The sequence below is a fragment of the Monodon monoceros genome, unplaced genomic scaffold (genome assembly GCF_005190385.1).
Source record: "Monodon monoceros isolate NGI ecotype Baffin Bay Population unplaced genomic scaffold, NGI_Narwhal_1 Super_Scaffold_18, whole genome shotgun sequence".
In the NCBI taxonomy this organism is placed as follows: domain Eukaryota; kingdom Metazoa; phylum Chordata; class Mammalia; order Artiodactyla; family Monodontidae; genus Monodon; species Monodon monoceros.
In genome coordinates, this window is record NW_021703774.1 from 8558059 (window position 1) to 8577809 (window position 19751).

At 37.3% G+C, this 19751-nt stretch overlaps 2 protein-coding genes across 7 annotated transcripts in view; one reads left to right on the top strand and one right to left on the bottom strand.

Annotated features, from left to right (window-relative positions):
• On the top strand, positions 1 to 18175 carry GLRX2 (glutaredoxin 2). Of its 4 annotated transcripts, none has more exons than XM_029230005.1 (5): positions 1 to 186; positions 1655 to 1718; positions 4718 to 4894; positions 5942 to 6077; positions 18004 to 18154. In XM_029230005.1, exons 1-4 carry the CDS (start codon positions 86 to 88, stop codon positions 6071 to 6073), a joined length of 474 nt encoding a protein of 157 aa, XP_029085838.1. In that variant the 5' UTR covers positions 1 to 85; the 3' UTR covers positions 6074 to 6077; positions 18004 to 18154. The 4 variants fall into 4 exon arrangements, with proteins under 4 accessions (XP_029085838.1, XP_029085837.1, XP_029085836.1 ...); XM_029230004.1 differs by having other exon boundaries at positions 32 to 186; positions 5942 to 6053; positions 18004 to 18175; XM_029230003.1 differs by lacking the exon at positions 18004 to 18154 and adding an exon at positions 12165 to 14244 and having other exon boundaries at positions 32 to 186; positions 5942 to 6053.
• RO60 (Ro60, Y RNA binding protein) overlaps positions 15077 to 19751 on the bottom strand; it is a 19191-nt gene continuing 14516 nt past the window's right edge. For 2 of the 3 annotated variants that reach the window (XM_029229998.1, XM_029230000.1), the window contains 4 exons: positions 19211 to 19327; positions 18416 to 18529; positions 17986 to 18132; positions 15077 to 16477 (listed from right to left, as the gene is read on the bottom strand). In XM_029229998.1, the coding sequence (XP_029085831.1) occupies positions 16325 to 16477; positions 17986 to 18132; positions 18416 to 18529; positions 19211 to 19327 (531 nt within the window). In that variant the 3' untranslated portion in view covers positions 15077 to 16324. The remainder of the gene's footprint in view (positions 16478 to 17985; positions 18133 to 18415; positions 18530 to 19210; positions 19328 to 19751) is intronic. The other variant, XM_029229999.1, reaches the window with a different exon arrangement.

Here is a 19751-nt window from a genome sequence, read left to right on the forward strand (position 1 = left end):
GCGGGGCGGGGCCGGTCGGCGGGGGCGGGCTCGCCCGGGTCGCGGTCGCCGGCGTGTCTACTCGCGGCGGCCCAGAGCCCCGGCCATGTACTGGCGCCGCGCAGCACGGGTGGGGACGCGGTTTGTCCGGAGCGGGAGCAGGTCGGCGGGCCGCCTCCAGGGGGCAGCGGGAGTTTCGGCCTCTGGGTAAGGGCGCCGCGACCACCACCGGCAGGACGTGGCGCAGAGGCCTCGCGGGGGTCTGGACCTAGCGGTGGGCGGGGCGGCTCTTCCCGGGGGCCGCGTGGGCCCTGAGTCGATGCAGGTGTCGAGGCCCCTCGGAGGGCTGGGGGCCAGGAAGGGCGGGGAGGGAATGTTCCCTAAGCGCTCAGGTTGACTTAAGGATCACGTTACTCTCAGGTTGCAAATACCTGTCTTGTTCGCTTGTACCTCCCCTCCCCCTCGGTTGCCAGGTAAAATACAAGATGCTCTAATAAATTGGTATTTCAAATAAACAGCGAATAATGGTTTGGTTTAAGTATATACCAGATATTGCACGGGACATATGTAAGCTAAACAGTTATTCGCTGTTTATCTGAAATTCTAATTTAACCGAGCGATCTTCATTCTCATTTGCTAAATCTGGCAACCCTGCGGCAGGAAGTGAAAGTGGCGCTTTCTACCAAATCGCCAAGTCTTTGAGGACAGGACGGTTGCCTATTCATGCTGAAGTCGTCCTTGGCTCGAGCGAGGACGGTGAATACCCGCGGCTCCCAGGCCTGTGGTGCGAGACCCACTGCCCAGACGGATGCTCTGCCCACCTCACTCCCGCGCGGCTGGTCGGGGCTGTCCTGTCCGCTCGCCTATCTGTGCATCCATCCCTCTGTCTGGGAGTTTCTTCCTAATTCCTTGATCTGGTAACTCCTACCAGTTTTACAAGACTCCAGGAACTCTTGATTAACCTTCTATGCTAAACTAGAGAGCCCCTCCGGGAGGTGCCGATCATATAGTGTAACTATTTGACAGGTCCTTGAGGCTCTTTGTGTTCTTCCAGTGATACGTATCCCTGGGGCATTTCGCCGGTTTAGCACATAGTAGGTGCTCCATAAATGTGGCATGGCTAGTGGCTGCTTCATCAATGAAACGTTTATTGAACACCTGCTGCTTTCTCGACTAGAATTGGAGAAAAGTGCCTTCCAGAAGCTTTCTCTTTTCTTTGGTAGAGAAGAGGTTGATGTTTCAGAATGCACCTCCCACCTCCTCTCTTAGTACCCAAGAAAGCATTGTCTTATGAAAGTTCTACTGGAATTCCTGCTTCCAGAGTAGATGCAAATAGTAGATGGTTTAGGGATGATAATTAAATGCTGGAATTGAGATGAAAAGGACGTGTTTTCTTAGTTAATAAGACAAATAGATTTCTGTGTTATTGCACCCCTGCACCCCTTAATCTCCTTTTTCTGTTCTGGAGGCTAGTTAGAGAAGCACACAGGCCCTTTTGATATTAGTAAACAAATACTTTGTAAACTGATATTTTGTACTGATAATAAGTAAAACTTTTTTCTCTTTCATAAGTTTGGATATATATAAGCATATCGGGTTTTTTTCAAATGGATCTCATCTGATATATTGTCTTTAATGTTTAATAAACTGCACTGCCTTTTAAAATTCCTTTTAGGATGGGGAACAGCACATCGTCATCTTTGGGGAACACAGCAACTACTCCCATGAATCAGATCCAAGTGAGTGATGTGGGACATGTAGCAAAAAACTTCCCTTGGTGGAAAAAGAATTGTCTTACACATTTAATATGCTTATTCTGTATCGAAACCTGTCATAGTGCAGCAAATGAATTACTAAGTTCTTATATATTTTTAAATCTGCTATCAAAATCATGCATGTGACAAAGAAGTTCTAGATCATTTTGGCAGTCAGAATTTATGAGATTTATTCTTTTGTTTTTTTTGACTGTGCTGCATTGCTTGTGGGATCTTAGTTCCCCAACCAGGGATCGAACCTGTGTCCCCTGCAGTGGAAGTGCGGAGTCCTAACCACTGGACCGCCAGGGAAGTCCCTATGAGATTTATTCTTAATGGAGCCTTCACTTCCCTAAGCTGGGTCTATGTTGTTGGCTGCTCTTACCATCTCACCCAACGCAGGTCTACTGTTGATACCAGTCTGGTTGCCCTTACCCAGGGATAGTGTTTGGTTCTGGTCTGGGAAGCTGTTTCCCTAATACAGAACCTAGTTTGCAGTAGTTACTCTATGACCGATCCTCTCAAGGATACTGTGCACTGCTGTGTTCTCTTGTCTTTCTCTTGCTTGCACTGCGAAGCCCAGTTAAGTCTGCCTCAGAAAATGCCTCTTGTGTGTATGTTTCTGTTCCCTTGTAGCCCACAGGACATACTCATTTGTCTGCTCCTCACCACCAAACACCACTTCACACAAACATTTTTGCCTTTATTTGGCTACAGAAGTATCCACCCGCAGCCATTGAATATAACAGTAATGTTGGAGACCTATAGTGAGGGACTGCCTCTTTTAAAATAAGAATAGAGGGGCTTCCCTGGTGGCACAGTGGTTGAGAGTCCACCTGCCGTTGCAGGGGACGCGGGTTCGTGCCCCGGTCCGGGAAGATCCCACATGCCGCGGAGCGGCTGGGCCCGTGAGCCATGGCCGCTGAGCCTGCGCGTCCGGAGCCTGTGCTCCTCAACGGGAGAGGCCACAACAGTGAGAGGCCCGCGTACCGCAAAAAAAAAAAGAATACAAAACCATGGTGAGGTGGGAGACTTCCCTGGTGGTCCAGTGGTTAAGACTCTGCACTTCCACTGCAGGGGGCATGAGTTCGATCCCTGCGTGGAACTAAGGTCCTGCATACCGCGTGACTCGGTCCAAAAAAATAAAGAATACAAAACCATGAACTATTTAGCAAGGATGAGGTTGAGAAAAGGTGAGAAAGAAGGTTCAAGAAACTTGGACACTGTCACCTTGAGTTTCGGCTCACTTTGGAATCTCTCCATCAGTGTTTGTACTACGTCTCAGCTGCCAGGGTACTCCTCTCTCTCTGAATTATGGTCCATGTGTCTCTAACCCGAGGCAGCACAGTGAGGAAGGCGCACTGGCTTTGGTGTTGGGACAGGTTGGGTGGAATCCCACCCAGTATTGTGAACTTCCCAACCTCAGTTTTCTCATCTATAAAATGGATTCAGTAGTACATCTCTGGTGTGTCTGGCTCTCCCTGAGATAGACTTCTGTAGTAAATATTATGAGTGAGCAGGAGAGAAAGCATAAAAATAGACCAATCTGCAGACACCTAGACACTGACCTAGAACCCTTCTGACACCCAAGGGCAGATATAACTTCTGAAACACTTTGCCTGGGTGCTCTACTTTCTGATTTTTGGTCTTCTTGAAGGTGCTGCTTATAACCCACATTAGGACAGCCTAGGCAGATGCCTAGGTGCCAGACATGTCCATTCAGAAACTCTTGAAGTACCTGGGCATTGATATGTCTAGGAACACAAAGCTCAACAAATTTCACAGGTGACGCAGATGCATAGCAGAGTCTCAGGGTCTTTGTGATAAAAGCCTGGAGAGTAGCCTCCAAACCAGGCTGATATCATTAGAATCATCTGGAAAGGTTTTTCAAAAATAGCTTCTGACCTCTGCCTCAAACCCATTGAATCAGTCTTTCTGGAAGTAGCATTTCCAGGAACAATGCTGTGGGAAGACCTTATCAAAACAGTAATGACTTTTTTTGTTTTGTTTTTTTTTACTATAAAGATACACAAAAAGGAGTGGAAGTTGAGGGGTAGGGTAAGCTGTTGTTTACATCTGGATCAGTGAAAGCCTTACATTTTAAAGAGAAATCATACATCATTTCTCACCACTGAACATTTAGGAAATGGTGATCATTTTGTAAAGTATAAAAATATCGAATCATTATGCTCTACACCTGAGACTAATATAATAGTGTAAATCAGTTATATTCCAGTTTTAAAAATAGCAAAGAAGGGAATTCCCTGGCGGTCCAGGGGTTAGGTTAGGGCTCCACGCTTCCACTGCAGAGGGCACGGGTTCGATCCCTGGTGGGGGATATAAGATCCTGCAAGCTGCATGGTGCAGCCAAAAAAAAAAAAAAAAAAAAGGAAAAAAACGGTTAAGAGGGTAAAAAAAAAAAATAATAATAATAATAAAAAATTAAGAAAAACAAGGAAGGTAAGGAGTTCACTCCTGAACACCTGAATATTTGAGAAGCAGTATAGCAGAGATTAACTACCTGGACTGTGGCATCAGACTTGCCTGGGTTCAAATCCCAGCTCACCCACTTCTCAGCTGAGGACCAGGGGTAAGTTATTTCCCCTCCTCTGTACCTCAGTTTCCTCATCTGTAAATTGGAGGTGATGATAGCACCTATCTCAAGACTGTAGTGAGGTTTAAGTGAGCTAGTAAAGTGTTGAGAATTGTGTCGGCACACAGAAGTGTCTGCTGTATATGAATTGGCTGTGATTATTGGCGTTATTACCCTTTGCCAACACTTTCCACCTGTCACATCCTTTTTTTCCTAATAATGTTTCTTTGTCCTCAATCTACGATGAGAAAACAGATTGATGGCGACTGAGTTTGAGTCCTGAATTGTGAGACTCCAAAATCCATACCCTTTCTACTGTATCATGATTCCTTTCTGAAAGATAATGTCTAGAATTCAAATGATTTTTTTGTTCTGGTTTGTTTTCCTTCAGGAAATCATTTCTAATAATTGCGTGGTGATTTTCTCCAGAACTTCTTGTTCTTACTGTACGATGGCAAAAAAACTTTTTCACGACATGAATGTAAACTATAAAGTGGTGGAATTGGACATGCTTGAACACGGAAGCCAGTTACAAGACGCTCTTCACGAAATGACTGGTGAAAGAACTGTGAGTACATCTACTGTGGTGCTTTGCCCCGAAGTGGGGACTGAGTTGGGTCACCTCGGGCCTGTGCCCTCATGATGGGAAAAGTGAGCCAGACATACTCTGAGAATCTTAATTGATACAGAAATGGCAGATCTGGAAACCAGACTCATAGACTAGGAAACAGCAGAGTTCATTTGTTTTATTTTTATTTTTGCCGTGTGTGCGTGTGTGTGTGTGTGTGTGTGTGAGGTGGGAGGGGTAATGGTGGTGTCGTGAGTGCTGGTCTACGAATCTTTGAGGTCCTCCTGGGGCTTTTTCAAGATGAAAACATCCTTCCTTCCGCCCTTGAACAGTGAAGACCAAGGGTTGGTCTTCATGTTCTGTGCTAATAGGAGTGTTTTCGGGCTCCATGTTTTTATATTCTTGCAATCTGTGGATTTTCCCATAATATGCATTATCAGAAAAACGCCCTGGCGGTCCAGTGGTTAGGACTCCATGCTTCCACCGCAGGGGGCACAGGTTTGATCCCTGGTCAGGGAACTGAGATCCTGCATGCTGCGTGGCACGGCCAAAAAAACCCCCCAAACGCCCCGGCAACCCAAAACAAACAAACAAACAAACGAAAAATAGATAATATTGCCATTTTCCTTCTTGTTTATATGTGCCTGGAAGGAGTTGATAGTGTACTCTTCCTCTTTAGTAAACAATGGTAAGAAAGAACCACTTAAACATTATTAATAATTAGAGATTGCTTTATTTTGCCTTTTATACGCCATAGCGATGAGACGGAGTGGGTAGAGAGTTAGATTGTCCAGGATTTAAATCCCAGCTGTGTCATTTACTATCACTGTGATCTTGGGCAAGTTCCTGTGCCTCCTCTTCCTCCAAAATAAGGCTAAAAATAATACCTACCTGAAGGGTTGTAAAGTTTAAATAGGTAATTAGTCAAACAGCTTCGTGTATGTCTGGCCCATAAAAGTACTCACAGTGGAATATGTATTAGCCACATGTGAATGGCCTTATACTTCTGACACCAAGGTGCCATCTAATCTTTTGTTTATCCAACAGGTGCCAAGAATATTTGTTAATGGAACTTTTATTGGCGGTGCAACTGACACTCACAGGCTTCACAAAGAAGGGAAATTGCTTCCACTAGTTCACCAGTGTTATCTAAAAAAAAGTAAGAGGAAAGAATTTTAGTGATGTAGGTGCTCATAACTTTGCTAATAAAATGTCACTATATATTTAAAGAGATAATGCCTGATAATGCCTTTTAAATATTTGAGGGTATTTTAAATATATGAATTCATGAAAAAGTTGTAAAAAATAGTGAACAATAAATCACGCTGGAAACCTCTTATTTGCCAGTTCTTGAGTAAAATGGATGATATTTAAAACTGAAGGAGTAGAGTTGTATCAAAAGATAAGGAAAGAATGTGTTTTATTCGGAATTTATAGATGAATTTTACAACCAAGAGCTAGAAAGTAAGCATTTGGGACTCTTCTGTATTGTATTCAGAGGAGTTAATGCCTTTTCTTTTCTAGCGTTCAGTGGTGAGCGCTGATGGGTGTCTTCTCTGCAAAATAAGGCTCTCACTGATGCAGTTGTGAACTCGGTAGGGATATCCTTGTACTGTATTGTGACAAACCTTCACACTTTGTGCTTCTAGAGTAAAAGAAGTATATTAAATTTGTAGGATGGAATGAAATTCATTTTAGAAAAACCACATTATTCATCTGATGATTTGGTAGTTCTAGAGAATAAAACGGCACCTCTGGGCAGAAATTAAGAGGAGGAAGATTTCAGCGTTGTATGAGGATGAACTGCGGAAACAGTTCAGAAATACACTTGAGTTATAGTGTGAGATGGAGAGTTCTGCTTTCCAGAAGGTGTTGGAAGCTGTTGGAAATGTTCCACAGGGCATCCAGGTATTGGATGGGAGATTAAACTGAATGTCCCTAAAGTAATTTCTGGTGTAGATATTCTTCGCTTCTGTGACTGGGAATTCTAGCTGATCCCACAGAGTCACACGGGGCAGATTACCAGATGCTGGGAAGAGAAGACTCTTCCTCAGAAGTGGGAGGAAGATGGACTTTAAGAGAAGTGGTGAGCGTCTGCTTTCTGCTCAAGATGGATCAGAGAATCAGGGATAGTCCTGCAGAAGACAGCTGGTGGCTTTTTTTGCCATTTGCCCTCAATGATGCTTCCTACATGGTCTATTAAGCTGTCGTTAGACCTTGATAAAGCAAGAATTTGGACTATTTCATTCTCATGTGATAAGTTGTAACTGGAATGGAACAGTGGAGGCATTCCTTTAGCCCTTTATTTTGCATTATGTCATGATGCGAAATTCCTGCATGCTTGCTATGTTGTAAACTCTTTGTTAGAGAGTAGAGGAAATGTTACCTCGTGTGATACTGTGATTTATATTAAATATATATTTGGTCTTCATGCCATTCCTAGCACACAGCTGAGACCCCTGGAATTTCCTGTGAGAAGAGCTATTAAATTGTCTTTGGTTATGTTAATGAGGTGTTTTTTGGAAAGCCCCTGAGGATGGAGGCTGGTTGCCTGGGGAAGCTTGTGATTAGAAGGTTGGAAATACCAGCCCCACCTCCGACCTCTGGGGAGGGGAGAAGGGCTGGAGATTGCGTTCAATCATCAATGGCTAATCAATCCTGCCTGTGTAATGAAACCTCTGTAAAAACCCAAAAGGACAGGATTTGTGAAGCTCCTTGGTTGGTGAAAACGTGGAGATTGGGGGAGAACAAAGTGCCCAGAGAGGACACGGAAGCTCTCCCCTTTCCCCATACGTTGCTCTATACTTCTCTTACAACTGGCTGTTCCTGAGTTAGAGGCTTTTATCGTAAACTGGAAATCCAGAAAGTAAAATGTTATCTCTGAGTTCTGTAAGCTGCTCTAGCAAACTAATCAAACCTAAGGAGGGAGGGAGAGGGTTGGTGGAATCCCGTCTATATCTGGTTGGGAGAAGCACAGGTGATAACCTGGACTTGAGATTGGCATCTGAAGTGAGGGCTGGAGGGGACAGTCTTGTGGGTCTGAGCAGCTGCCCCGATGACATGCCAATCCTGGCTGACCAAGGATTTAACTAGTTGTGCAGGGGCTAGTTACAAAGCCGAGGATTAACAGGAAGAGATTTCGATAGGGGACTGTAACAGATTCTCAGTGGAAAAACTCATATAATTGGTGCTGGGGATGAGGGTTTCAGCATAAATTTTGGGGGGACACATTCAGTCCATGACACCATAAATTACAGCTAGATAAAAGTATATATATATATATATATATATATATATATATATAGAAAGTATAATGTAAATCTAAGGCAAAACTAGGTATGAGGGGTTTCAGCAGCTCTGTTTTTTCTTTCCAAAACCACAGGTTAGAAAGAAAATCATGACCAGTTTAAGAAAAAGTAATGATATCGTTGTTTTTTTTTTGGTCCTCTATTTTTACTGTTAAGATCTGAAAGACATACTGTTTAATATTTTAAAAATGGGCCATTTGTTTTCTCACTTTATCACTAATCAACTTACACATAAATTGCCAAAATATTTAATTGGGAAGCTGAAAAACTGCTGAGAAAAAAAGGGGTCATTTGTTTAAATATATCTGCATTTTATTATTTACTAGTATTTTAAAAAATACCATTTGAACATATTTTTTAAAGGCAAGTTTTCTTGATAAGGTTTAAAAGGAAGTTTTTTTAAGTTTAGTTTTCTTCACCTATGAGATGTATACAGTTGACCCCTGGAACAACGCAGGGCTTAGGCGCTCCAACCCCCACCTTGAAAATCCAAGGATAATTTATAGTCAGCCCTCTGCATCCAAGGTTCTGCATGCCCAGATTCAACCGACCGCCATTCAAGGGTCCAACCAGCCATTCAGGGGTCCACTGTATTTGTGATCTTCCTTTCTCCATAACTGTTCACTGTCGTCTTTAAATGGAGAACTATAGAATCGATCAAATGTTCAAAGTTTTGGTGGGTATATTCATATGTAACTTGTTCTCACTCTTCTTCATAACCTACAGCTCAGATCTTAGAACTTTTAATATGAAAGTTTTACGGGAATTCAGAGAAAAGAAATTTCTGCAAATTGGCACTTAAATATTTTTATTTGCATAGTTGACTTTTGGTGTTAACTTTTCCCAAAGGCAACTTTTATTTTCTTATTTTTAAAAATGTTTATTGAAGTATAGTTGATTTACAATGTTGGATTCGTTTCAGGTATACAGCAAAGTGATTCAGTTACAGATATATATATATCCATTCTTTTTCAGATCCTTTTCCCTTATAGGTTATTACAAAGTATTAAGTATAGTTTCCTATGCTATACAGTAGGTCCTTGTTGGTTATCTATTTTATATATAGTAGTGTGTATATGTTAATCCCAAACTCCTAATTTATCCCTCTCCCACTCCCAAAGGCAACTTTGAATTTTTTTTTCACAAAAGAATCCTGTTTTAAACTCTTTAAGAATATGCACTTTTATTAAATCCAGTCGTTTTTATCCTATAATTAATATCCATTGGAAAAGAATCCCCAACCACATATTTAAAATAATTAAATAATAGTTATATACAAGTAGCGGCATTTTAAGACCAATATTAATGGTCAAACCTTAATTTCATCTTATTCAAATATTATAAGATTGCTAAGAGCCTTACATTTTATAAGGCATATAATAACCTTAAAATTCTTCTTTAAAGAAATGGAAAGACAATTACTTGATGTGCATAGAGTTTATTTGGTACATCTATCAATTTTTACAATAATACAAGTGACCAGAAACAGTTCACATTGTGCCCACCTGCACTCCATGTCTAAAATGATTTATCCAGTATGGGGTTTTGCAGGGCTAGAAAGGAGAGTCCAGATTTCGCAGTATTGGTGAAAACTGTTTTGTCATGAAATAAATTTCATACATTAGTATTTCATCCATTTTCTATCAGAAAACAGCAGAATTACATTGCTAGGTATGTTATTTACAGTGAAAACTTGGAAGACTCAACAAAGTTATCACTAAGTTGATCAACAACAGACCTAGGAAACCCCCTGCCCCTCCTTTCAGTGTCCTTTTTCTTTGAAATGGAACTTGTTATAAATTGAACTTTATATACTTTTAAGCACCAGCTTGACAATTTAAAGTTTTCTCTCATTTTTATAAAATATTCCTGCTTTGAAAGGCAAAGTGAATGTAAAAATGTGAATGTAATTAAACATCACTGGCCTGGATACTTTTTATTGCAATAGTCACAATGTCTTACAACTATATTCACTTCTTTGAATGAATTTGCTGGTAGGCTTGAAACAAAATATTTGCCTTTTGTCTTGAAAAATTCCCTTAAAAAATTAATCATTTTTGGAACTGTACAACTATATTTTTCATTCAGCGTGTTTAAATATGCAACTTGGCCCTTGGAGATCAGTTACAGAGTCCAGCTTCCTGGATAATTTGTTATACAAAACAATAAAAAACCTTAAACTACCACAAAATATTACTGATGTTAACAGTCATGTATGTATAACACATCAGTGTCCCTAGATTATCCTGTTAACGGGTGCTTAAACAGCTAATGTACAATCAGGTTTTAAAACTTAATAATTAAATTTCCATTCTTTATGTAAAAGAGAAAGCTGTAAAAGACCTTTCGAGTTCTATACTTCAGAAACACTGACACTATTAAGGCATTACTTAATGAACAGACCCTATGCAAAGTACGTATGCCTGTGTTGGAGAGCTAGTCATATTTTAAGGCAGTCAGAAGGCTCATTTTTTTTCACTTTAAGGCTCTTGCATACTTAAATTTTATTCTATGCAGCCATTAGTCTGTATAATTTAAATATTTATTGAGTGGTCAAATATGGAAATCAAAGCCTTTATATAAAGCAAATGGACAGTTTAGAACTAGATTATAATACCTCTTCCCCATTCAGTTTTTTTTAAAAAAGATGATTTTATATATCTCATCTCTTGGAGAATTTCTTCATTATCAGAAGCTGGCAATAAAAGGAAGAAAATATAACTCAAATGCATTACAAGTTGTCTAGTCACACCATACCGAATTGCAAGCAGTCCATCTTTAGAATAATAGTGAACAAAAACACTTTTTCTTGGTTACAATTCATTAATTGTATAATATGTTTAATTTGGCTATCTATGGATTCTAAACAGTTTACATTGCAAATAAAGCCTAATAAGTAATTTAAACAGAAGTTTCAATACAATGATTGTATTGATATAATTTCCATCAATTATGTGGTAATGATATACAGCAAGACTTTAACCTCATTTAGTACACTTAACAATCCAAGTATTCATTAAGTGAAGCCAGCGAAGTGTAGCTAACTTACTATTTCTTTTGTTCAAGAACAGATCCTGATAACTTCTAAAAGCAAAGAAATTTAAATATATTTTAAAATGAAGTATATTATCACTTGTGTTCATAAAATTAATATGACACATGGTGGTGCTAAATTAAATAGAAGCAAAGGGAAAAATCTCCTTAGGCTCAGAAACATCTTTTATATCTTTTCATTGTATTTACAAAATTAATTCTCATTGAAAATAATCACCTTAATTTTAGTAACTGAATTTTGCAACATAACTCCTAAGTTTATGTTTCTTTCTACCAATTTCCTATATAATTTGGTATTTTCAGGGTTTAGGAAAATGTGTCATTTATTATAGTTCTATTCAGACAGTAAGTTTAACAACATTATTAGTTTTCTACATGAAAAATATTACCACAGGATTAATTTTTAAATTAACTTCATAATAATTTTTCAAAAGCAAATAAAACACTCACCAATTAAAAAAATGTTGAATGTGGATACGTGTCATTTACAAGACCTTTTATGCTACAAGCCATGTATATATAAGCTCTGTGAAGTATTTGGTAGACAAAGATTTTGTGGGTAGTCCTTATAATTATGGAAATATGAGCACTGAGACATGCTATTTTCTGAAAGAGTATTCACTTAATTATTTTTCAAAGGGTGCTTTTTCTAAGAGCTAGGTACATCTATAATTGCAAACAAAGGCTGAATAACTGCAAACATTTCTGCAAACATCTAATATAAAAGGTATACAATATGACTTGATTTGGGGAGATAATTATCAATTCAATTATTGTTCCAGGAGACCTGCCCATTATTAATTTGAAAACAATATGACCTTAAATCTATATGGAACAAAAAGCAATCTGCAAGATGTATCCCAAACCTAAATATGGGTAACTTTCCTGTCATTTATTTTATTACTCAGGTACAGCAGGACTAGAAAAGCAAACAGAAGACCAAAATGTCAGAAGAAAGGAATTTTAAAAGAAAAAAAAAAAAGGTATAGAAGGAATCTTCCAACAAATAATGGACTAGGGAGCAAGTAACTGGGATATATACTAAATTAAATGCATACAGTAAATACAACTAATGAAATAGTTTAACTTATCTTTTTTCTAATTCTCCCTTGTGCATGTTTACATTGATGCTATCTGACACTTCTCTAGAGGGGATACAGCCTTAACGAATCACCCAAGTCTGTGGTATACAAGACTAGAATTTTTCATTTGTGATTACTAACTGTAAGGGACTTATCGAGAGATCTGTGGGTATATCATCTTTAGGTCAAACTGAAGTAAGTCCAATAAGTGATCACAACCATTTCCCTTTAATTATTGTTTAGATGTAGCTTTACTGTGCTTCCACAGATGTTTCTTAATTGTCAGATCCTCAAATTTATTCAGAAATTCTATCTTAAATTTCCAAAATAATTTTAAATTGTTTTGCAGAAAAAAATCCTGATTAACTGATATTCTATCGTTTGTAGATTTACCTGTTATTTTAAAACATTAAGCAAATTTTTGTAAGACCATCTTCTCATTTAGAGTATGAGTTAGTTTTTCTTGATCTATCTAATGGAATATATTCCTTTCTCTTATCAGAGAATAGTGATTTCTTTAGTCATTACCTTTACTGTTAAAATTTTTCTTCCACATTTTCCCATTCAGAACAGGAGTGTTTAAAAAAATTATTGAGCCTACTGAGCTGTTTTTCTAAAACATTTTATCTTTCAAAACATATATCCTATTAAAAGTGTTTTTAATTTTTTTAAAAAGTTCTAATTTCTTTGCAAGCCTTCTTCCCAATTTCAAGTTTTATACAGATATAAAATCATTGATTTTTCTATGAGCCAAGCATCAGATATGTTACTTTTTAAAGATAGCAAAACTGAATCACATAGGTTAAACTGGTTGTCTACAGTCACACAGTAAGTTAGATAAAGCAAAAGAGGTTCCAGAAGGGTATAACGCTAAATCCCATTCACTAGTGTCTTCCTCACCAATATTTCCTAAAATGATGACTAAACTAAATAATACGTAAGTGTTAATAAGTGGAATTTCCAAGAAATTTCAATTAACAGGGATAGGGTAGGATCATAAGATTAGTTTTTGTTTTACTAATTACAACTATATCCTGAAAATATTTACATATTTTCTAGGAAATAAAGTTTACTTTTCTTAGGATTGTTTTTTAGAAGCAACATTTTCCTAATCAGCAATAATGCTAGAAGTAATTCAGAAAATAAAACTTCTTTATCACTTGAGTACATTTTATTCATATGAGGTAAAGTTTTTTTATTCTTTCTATATGACTATGTTATATAGCAATACAGGTTATTAAGACATTAATTGTGCTTGAGGGTTACTATGAACTACAGAAGTATACATGTTCACAAGTTCTGTTTTTCTACTCCTAAAGCAATTATGTATATACATTATTTCCTAATACCTAAAAAGATAAAAGTCTTGAATAATTCTATTTTATCACCTACTCTTGTAAGTCAATGTCTTCCCATTTTGTCGGGAAATGAACACTGGAATGGGAATGAAGAGACCAAGGTTTCTAGATCTAGATCTAGGGCTCCGAAGTCACACTCTCTCAGACCATGGATCCTTAAACTAACTCAAACAATTACCTTTTAAATTTCTAAGGTTTCTTCCAGCTCTAAAGCTCCATGATTTGAAAATAAAGCTACCTTCAGTGGTGGCTTTTAGTTTTTTCTTTCTAAAATCTTACCATTTAATAGACTTATTTATGTGACTTCAAAAAAGTCACATCTAATCTTACTTCTGATGGATTTAATATTAGTTCCTGAACATATCTGTCTAAAAACAATATAGAAACAATGTTTAACTGAAGGAAATAAACGTTTATACTATATTCCACTTAACATTTCTATTAGGAATAAAAAGTTAGATCATGTTATAATTTTTAATTTAAGAAGATTTTGGGGCTTCCCTGGTGGCGCAATGGTTGAGAGTCCGCCTGCCGATGCAGGGGACGCGGGTTCGTGCCCCGGTCCGGGAGGATCCCACATGCCGCGGAGCGGCTGGGCCCGTGAGCCATGGCCGCTGAGCCTGCGCGTCCGGAGCCTGTGCTCCGCAACGGGAGAGGCCGCAACAGTGAGAGGCCCGCGTACCGCAAAAAAAAAGGGAAAAAAAAAAAAAAAAAAGATTTTGGGTTTACTTAAAGAATTCAAGTACTATTACAAAATTCTGTTAGGTTCTTTAAACTTTAAATTCAATCTGAACGTAATATTTTAATGTATCAAAAGTAGCTAACATGTCAAATCCAATGCCTGACAGAGGATAAAAAACAGATATCAGAAGCCATGTATTTTTTTTTGGGGGGGGTAGTGGTGCTACTAGCTTTGCTGACAAAAAAATCAGGTAAATCATAATATTTACAAATTGCTACCAGTGGCCTTGAAGGAAGAGCTACATATCAGACAAGGCCAGCATTAATTTATCAAATAAGTTTGAAAGGAACATTGTCTTATTACTCCCAGAGCCCAAATTTCTCATGAGACAGAAGAAAATATACAAATTCTAACATTACTTAAGTCCCTCTGCCCCCCAAAACATAAAACCTCTAACCCCCAAGCACGTGAAAGTATAATTTACATTTACTAGTTTGACTTTTCATATAATATTGAGAAGGGCTTTATAAATCCCCAGTAAAACTTTAAATACATTTAAAGAACAATACATAAAAACTGAAGTTTTATGTGCACATTATCTTAAACAGCCATGATATAATTATGAGCAAATATACTGGCAGTTCAACAGGTTAAACCTCCCCACAAAGAAGGGATACTTGCTCAAGAAAATAGTGCACTTTATAATGAATAGGAAGTTTAATATACACAAATAAAATAGAAAAAATTAATTTCTTACAGACTGGTTAGTGATAATATGCCACACAAAAATTGCCTTTCAAACCTGAAAGACCTACCTTGCTTTATTATTTTTTTATACTATCAAAAAAGAATGTTTTGTCACAAATGAATAATGGACAAAGCCACAGATGAATAGTGGACAAAGAGAGAGGAGGCCACTAACATGTTTACCATTAGAAATATCTAAAACCCATTTACAATTGGCTAAAAAAATAGATAAAAGTAATTAAAACAATATTTTTAAAGTAAGGAAAAAGCTAATCTGGCTATGTTTGAGATTTTAATTGTCATACTTTCAGATTATGAATGGGGGGAGTTAAATGCTTGAAACATCTGTTTTCATTTAAGAGAATGAAAAAAAAAGTGTGCCTACATGTGGCTATGTTGTTATAAGCCAGAGGAAACTGTCAAGTCATGCCCCCTCACTCACAGCAATAAACAAACAAAAGCAAACCAAAATAGACTTCCTTAGCTGACACAAACTTCAGATCTCAGGGGTTTCCCTTATGTTTCTGGTTAATGGTAACAATTCTACAAGTGTAAATTAAACCACAGAAACAAAATATCTTTTTCACTGACTGAGAAAGCTGCTATTTATGTGACTGTAGAAAACTGTTAAAGGAATTTGTAAAACTCATTCATAATCAAATGTCTTTTGTTTTTTTTGTTTGTTTTTTTAACCCCCTTGGTATAAAAGTTTACAAATGAGTTTCATATTCCATCACAGTTACATGGTCCAGTGCATTTCAGAATATTTGGACATTATCAAAGTTGTCCTTTACCAATGAAAACATTTAAGAAAACTTTAGGCATTTCTCAAATAAGTGACATGATATGGAACTACTTACACTTCTGGCTCTCTCTTCTTTTAAGTACAAATGTGATTATTCGCCAAAGCAAAACTGTTTGACTATTTTACAGCCTCTCAACAAGAAGTTCTCTATTAGATAGAGGGGGCTACAGTGTATTCTGAAGCTATTTCCCAAGAGCTAGTTTAGTAGACAGAAAGAACTTTGGGCTCATCTTATTGTTCCTTCCTTTTTTTTGGTAAGGTAAACTTTCCATTATGCACATACTATACCATCATCCTACTGTCTTTCATTGGATTAAGATTAGCTGGGAAGTAGCAGTGTATTAGCGAGATCACTGATGGCAATGGACCTCTTAGACTGCGCTGGTGCGTATGATTAAATCATATCTAATGTGAAACTTCGAATCACGTCCAGAGCTCCAGTATCAAAGCCACACATATCCAACATGCCTCTATCATCTGGGTCTGCAATGGTAAAACCATTTGATGTCATTCCACAGACAATCAACTTGGCTGGAATATCCATATTCTGTAGGAAAAGATCAAAAATATTTTAAAAATAGTATGTAAGCAAAAGCAAATTTTAACCTAAAATTAAAACACTTTAAATTCTATCACAGCTTTTCATTACAAAGCCAATTTGTTTTTCCTCCATAAAATCTGTCAGTCTTCTGGGGCCAGACTATGTGATCTTCAGAAGAATAGAAGGTTATTAATAAACATGTCAACAACCTGCCTGAAATTCCTGCTTCTTTGTTCAATAGTTATTACTCATTTTACAGGCATAGAACACATTCCTGAGCAGCATAGGGACTGTGTACTTATGAAACTAGTCAGGATATTCAGGGGCATGACATTTTTACCAACATGTCAAACCCTGCGGCAGTATGTAAGGATATATATAAGGAAACAGTTCCCTGGGGTTATCGATTTTTGGTTTATGACTTTGCTATGTATAACATATACGTCACATGTAATAACCTGTTCTCTACAGCTATGATTTCAGGCTAAAATAATTGAGTTTTTGAGAAAAACCAACAATCACTGAGTGTGCGCTATGTCAGACACGATGTGCTCTTTAGGCAATTTATCTAATGTAATTGTTATAACAACCCTAAAAGCTACGTAGTACTTTTAACTACTATGGCACATATCACAGTAGTGATGTACTACTATGACACGTATCAGTTAAATATTGATAATTCACTTGGATCCACAGTTAGTATAACGAGAAAGGCCCAGGACTCAGAACCCAGGCTGTCTTGACTCCGAATTCCGTTCTCTCACTTGTTCTCAAACTTAAGCATACATTAGAATCCCCGGAAGGGCTTGTTAAAACACAGTCCCACCCCAGAGTTCCTGATTTAGCAGGTCTCCCATGGGGCCCAGGAATATTCATTTCTAACAAGGTGCCAGGTGATGCTAAGGCTGCTAGTAGGGAAATCACACTTTGAGAACCACTGCTCCTCATCAAGCTCTATTTCCACTTCTGGTCACACTCGCCACAATTCAAGTGCTCCACAGGCCATGTGACTGGTAGATTTCATACTGGATAGTGCAAATATAGAACAATTCCATCATTTCAGAAAGCTCAAGTAGAGAGCACTGATTAGAACACAGAAATACCCATAAAGCTTAAAACACAGATTACAGCTTTGCTTTAGGTTTATGTAATCCTTAGCAAAACTCAGAAATGATGCTTTAATTTTTCAAGGAGCACACTGAATCATTAAAAATTTACAGTTAAGGTAACAAAAATTTTGATTATTATCGAAAATACTGTTTGCAAAAGATATTAAAATGTATGGAACTGGAACTTGTTGAAATAAATTATGTATGTGTAGGTAGTACTTCCTTATTTCCAGAACTGGTGTTATATTCCTATACAAAGGTACAGAACTACTGCGTCCAGAACGGGCGTAACATTCCTATACAAAGATACAGAACTACCTTCAGTATCATTTTTTGAAAAATATAGTCAATGTTTGAGAATCGAATCTTATTTGGGGTGAGAAAGAATATTAGAATTTATCTTACCTTTCGATATTCCCTCAGAGCAACGGCAGGATGGACATGTCCAGCAAAGGTCTCGTTATCAGTGAATACTATGAAGACATCGGCAGCTGTATTTGTGTTTCGAGCCCAGATCATTGGAAGAGAGCAATCAGTTCCACCTGCTGGGATCTAACTCGGAAAAAAACCATGGATAAGAATACAAGAAAATGCCCTCATTTCTGTACTGACATGTCTGAAATAATTAAATACTTAAAAATACTATTTTATAGGTTATTTTGTTTAGACCCAATATATAGGCTTTCCCAAGGCTTGTAAATATATTTCTGATTTTGTGTTCATGAGAAAGTTGAGATGAAACAATTTGTTCTCACAAATTTATTAATATCAGGAATGACATCAATAAATTTTTATATAATACATGTTAAATAAACTTAATAAAACAGTTTCTTACCTGGCTCATAGCCATTAAAACCTGTTGTAAGGTCATATCTGTAGTCACAGGACATGGTACCATTTCATCTGAAAAAGCAACTATATGAGAATCTTTTTCTGTTCGTGTGACAACCTGAAAAATTCAATGGTAGTAATTTTCAGTAGATTTGGGGGAAACAAATACAGTATCTTGAAGTTCATCTTTAAAAGAAAATACCCTATGATGCTTACTTTTATTTCTAAACTTATATTACTGTGTTTGGAAACTACACAGTAACTTTCAAAGTACTTTCACAAACTCTTATAAAGAAACTGGTTTTCACAACAATCCTTTGAAGCAAATAGAGTATATATTATTATTCTCGTTTTATTAAATAAGGAATAAACCCACAGAAGAGAAGCCAAGAAGCTCGCCTATGGTTCATTTACTTGTTATTCAGCGACGGAGTCAGGCTAGAACAAGTCTCCTGACTGTTATTATTAGTTCCTGATTTTTAACGTCTATATTCATTAATAATTTCTCTAAGCATTATCTATTTCCTTAAAAATACTGGTAATATTTAATCTGTTGTTGTAAAATTAAAATTTCTACTCTGACTTTTCTTTAGACATGCTTTTTCAATATACCTACAATATGGTATATACCTAAGTATAAAAGTATATACAAGTATACCCAAGTATATATATATAATACTTAAAGCTTTGCTTAAAACAAGCAAAAACATAATTCTTGACCATATTCAACTTTATAGTTTTGTCCCAGGGTAAACATTTTTAGGGTGGCAAAATCCTAAATTGTCTTAGGTGTTCTCACCATGCACATGGCTGCGGCTACTGTGCTAGCGTTGAGTACACTACCCAAAACTCTTTGGTTCATAGAAGCACTGACATCAATTGCCAGTAAGAAACGCTTTCCAGCTGGCTCAACTGTCTAAAGAGAAAACAAAACCAAACAGTCATTAAAAGCAATCAAAGAAATGATAAGTATATTAAATTTCTAACGAATCATATTTACTTAATTTTCATTCAAAAGACTAAGATAAAAGGCCTGATATTTGATTTACCAATTGACAATTACAAATGCTTAGCTTTTACTAGAGGTAAAACAAAGGAAATAAGACGGCCTATTTATTAATTTAAAGAAGTTATCATCTTCATTTTTTTAAAAATCTTTCCACATGAAGTAAACTGGGAATTTCTAGTAAGAAAGTTTTTTGTGGTAAAATACAAATAACATAAAATTTACCATTCCTAAAAAAATTACTTCCTATCAAGACACAAGAGACCTACTACTGATTAACGGAAAAACAGAGGACAGAGGACCAAGTCACAGGGCTCCAGAGGAATGCAAAGTT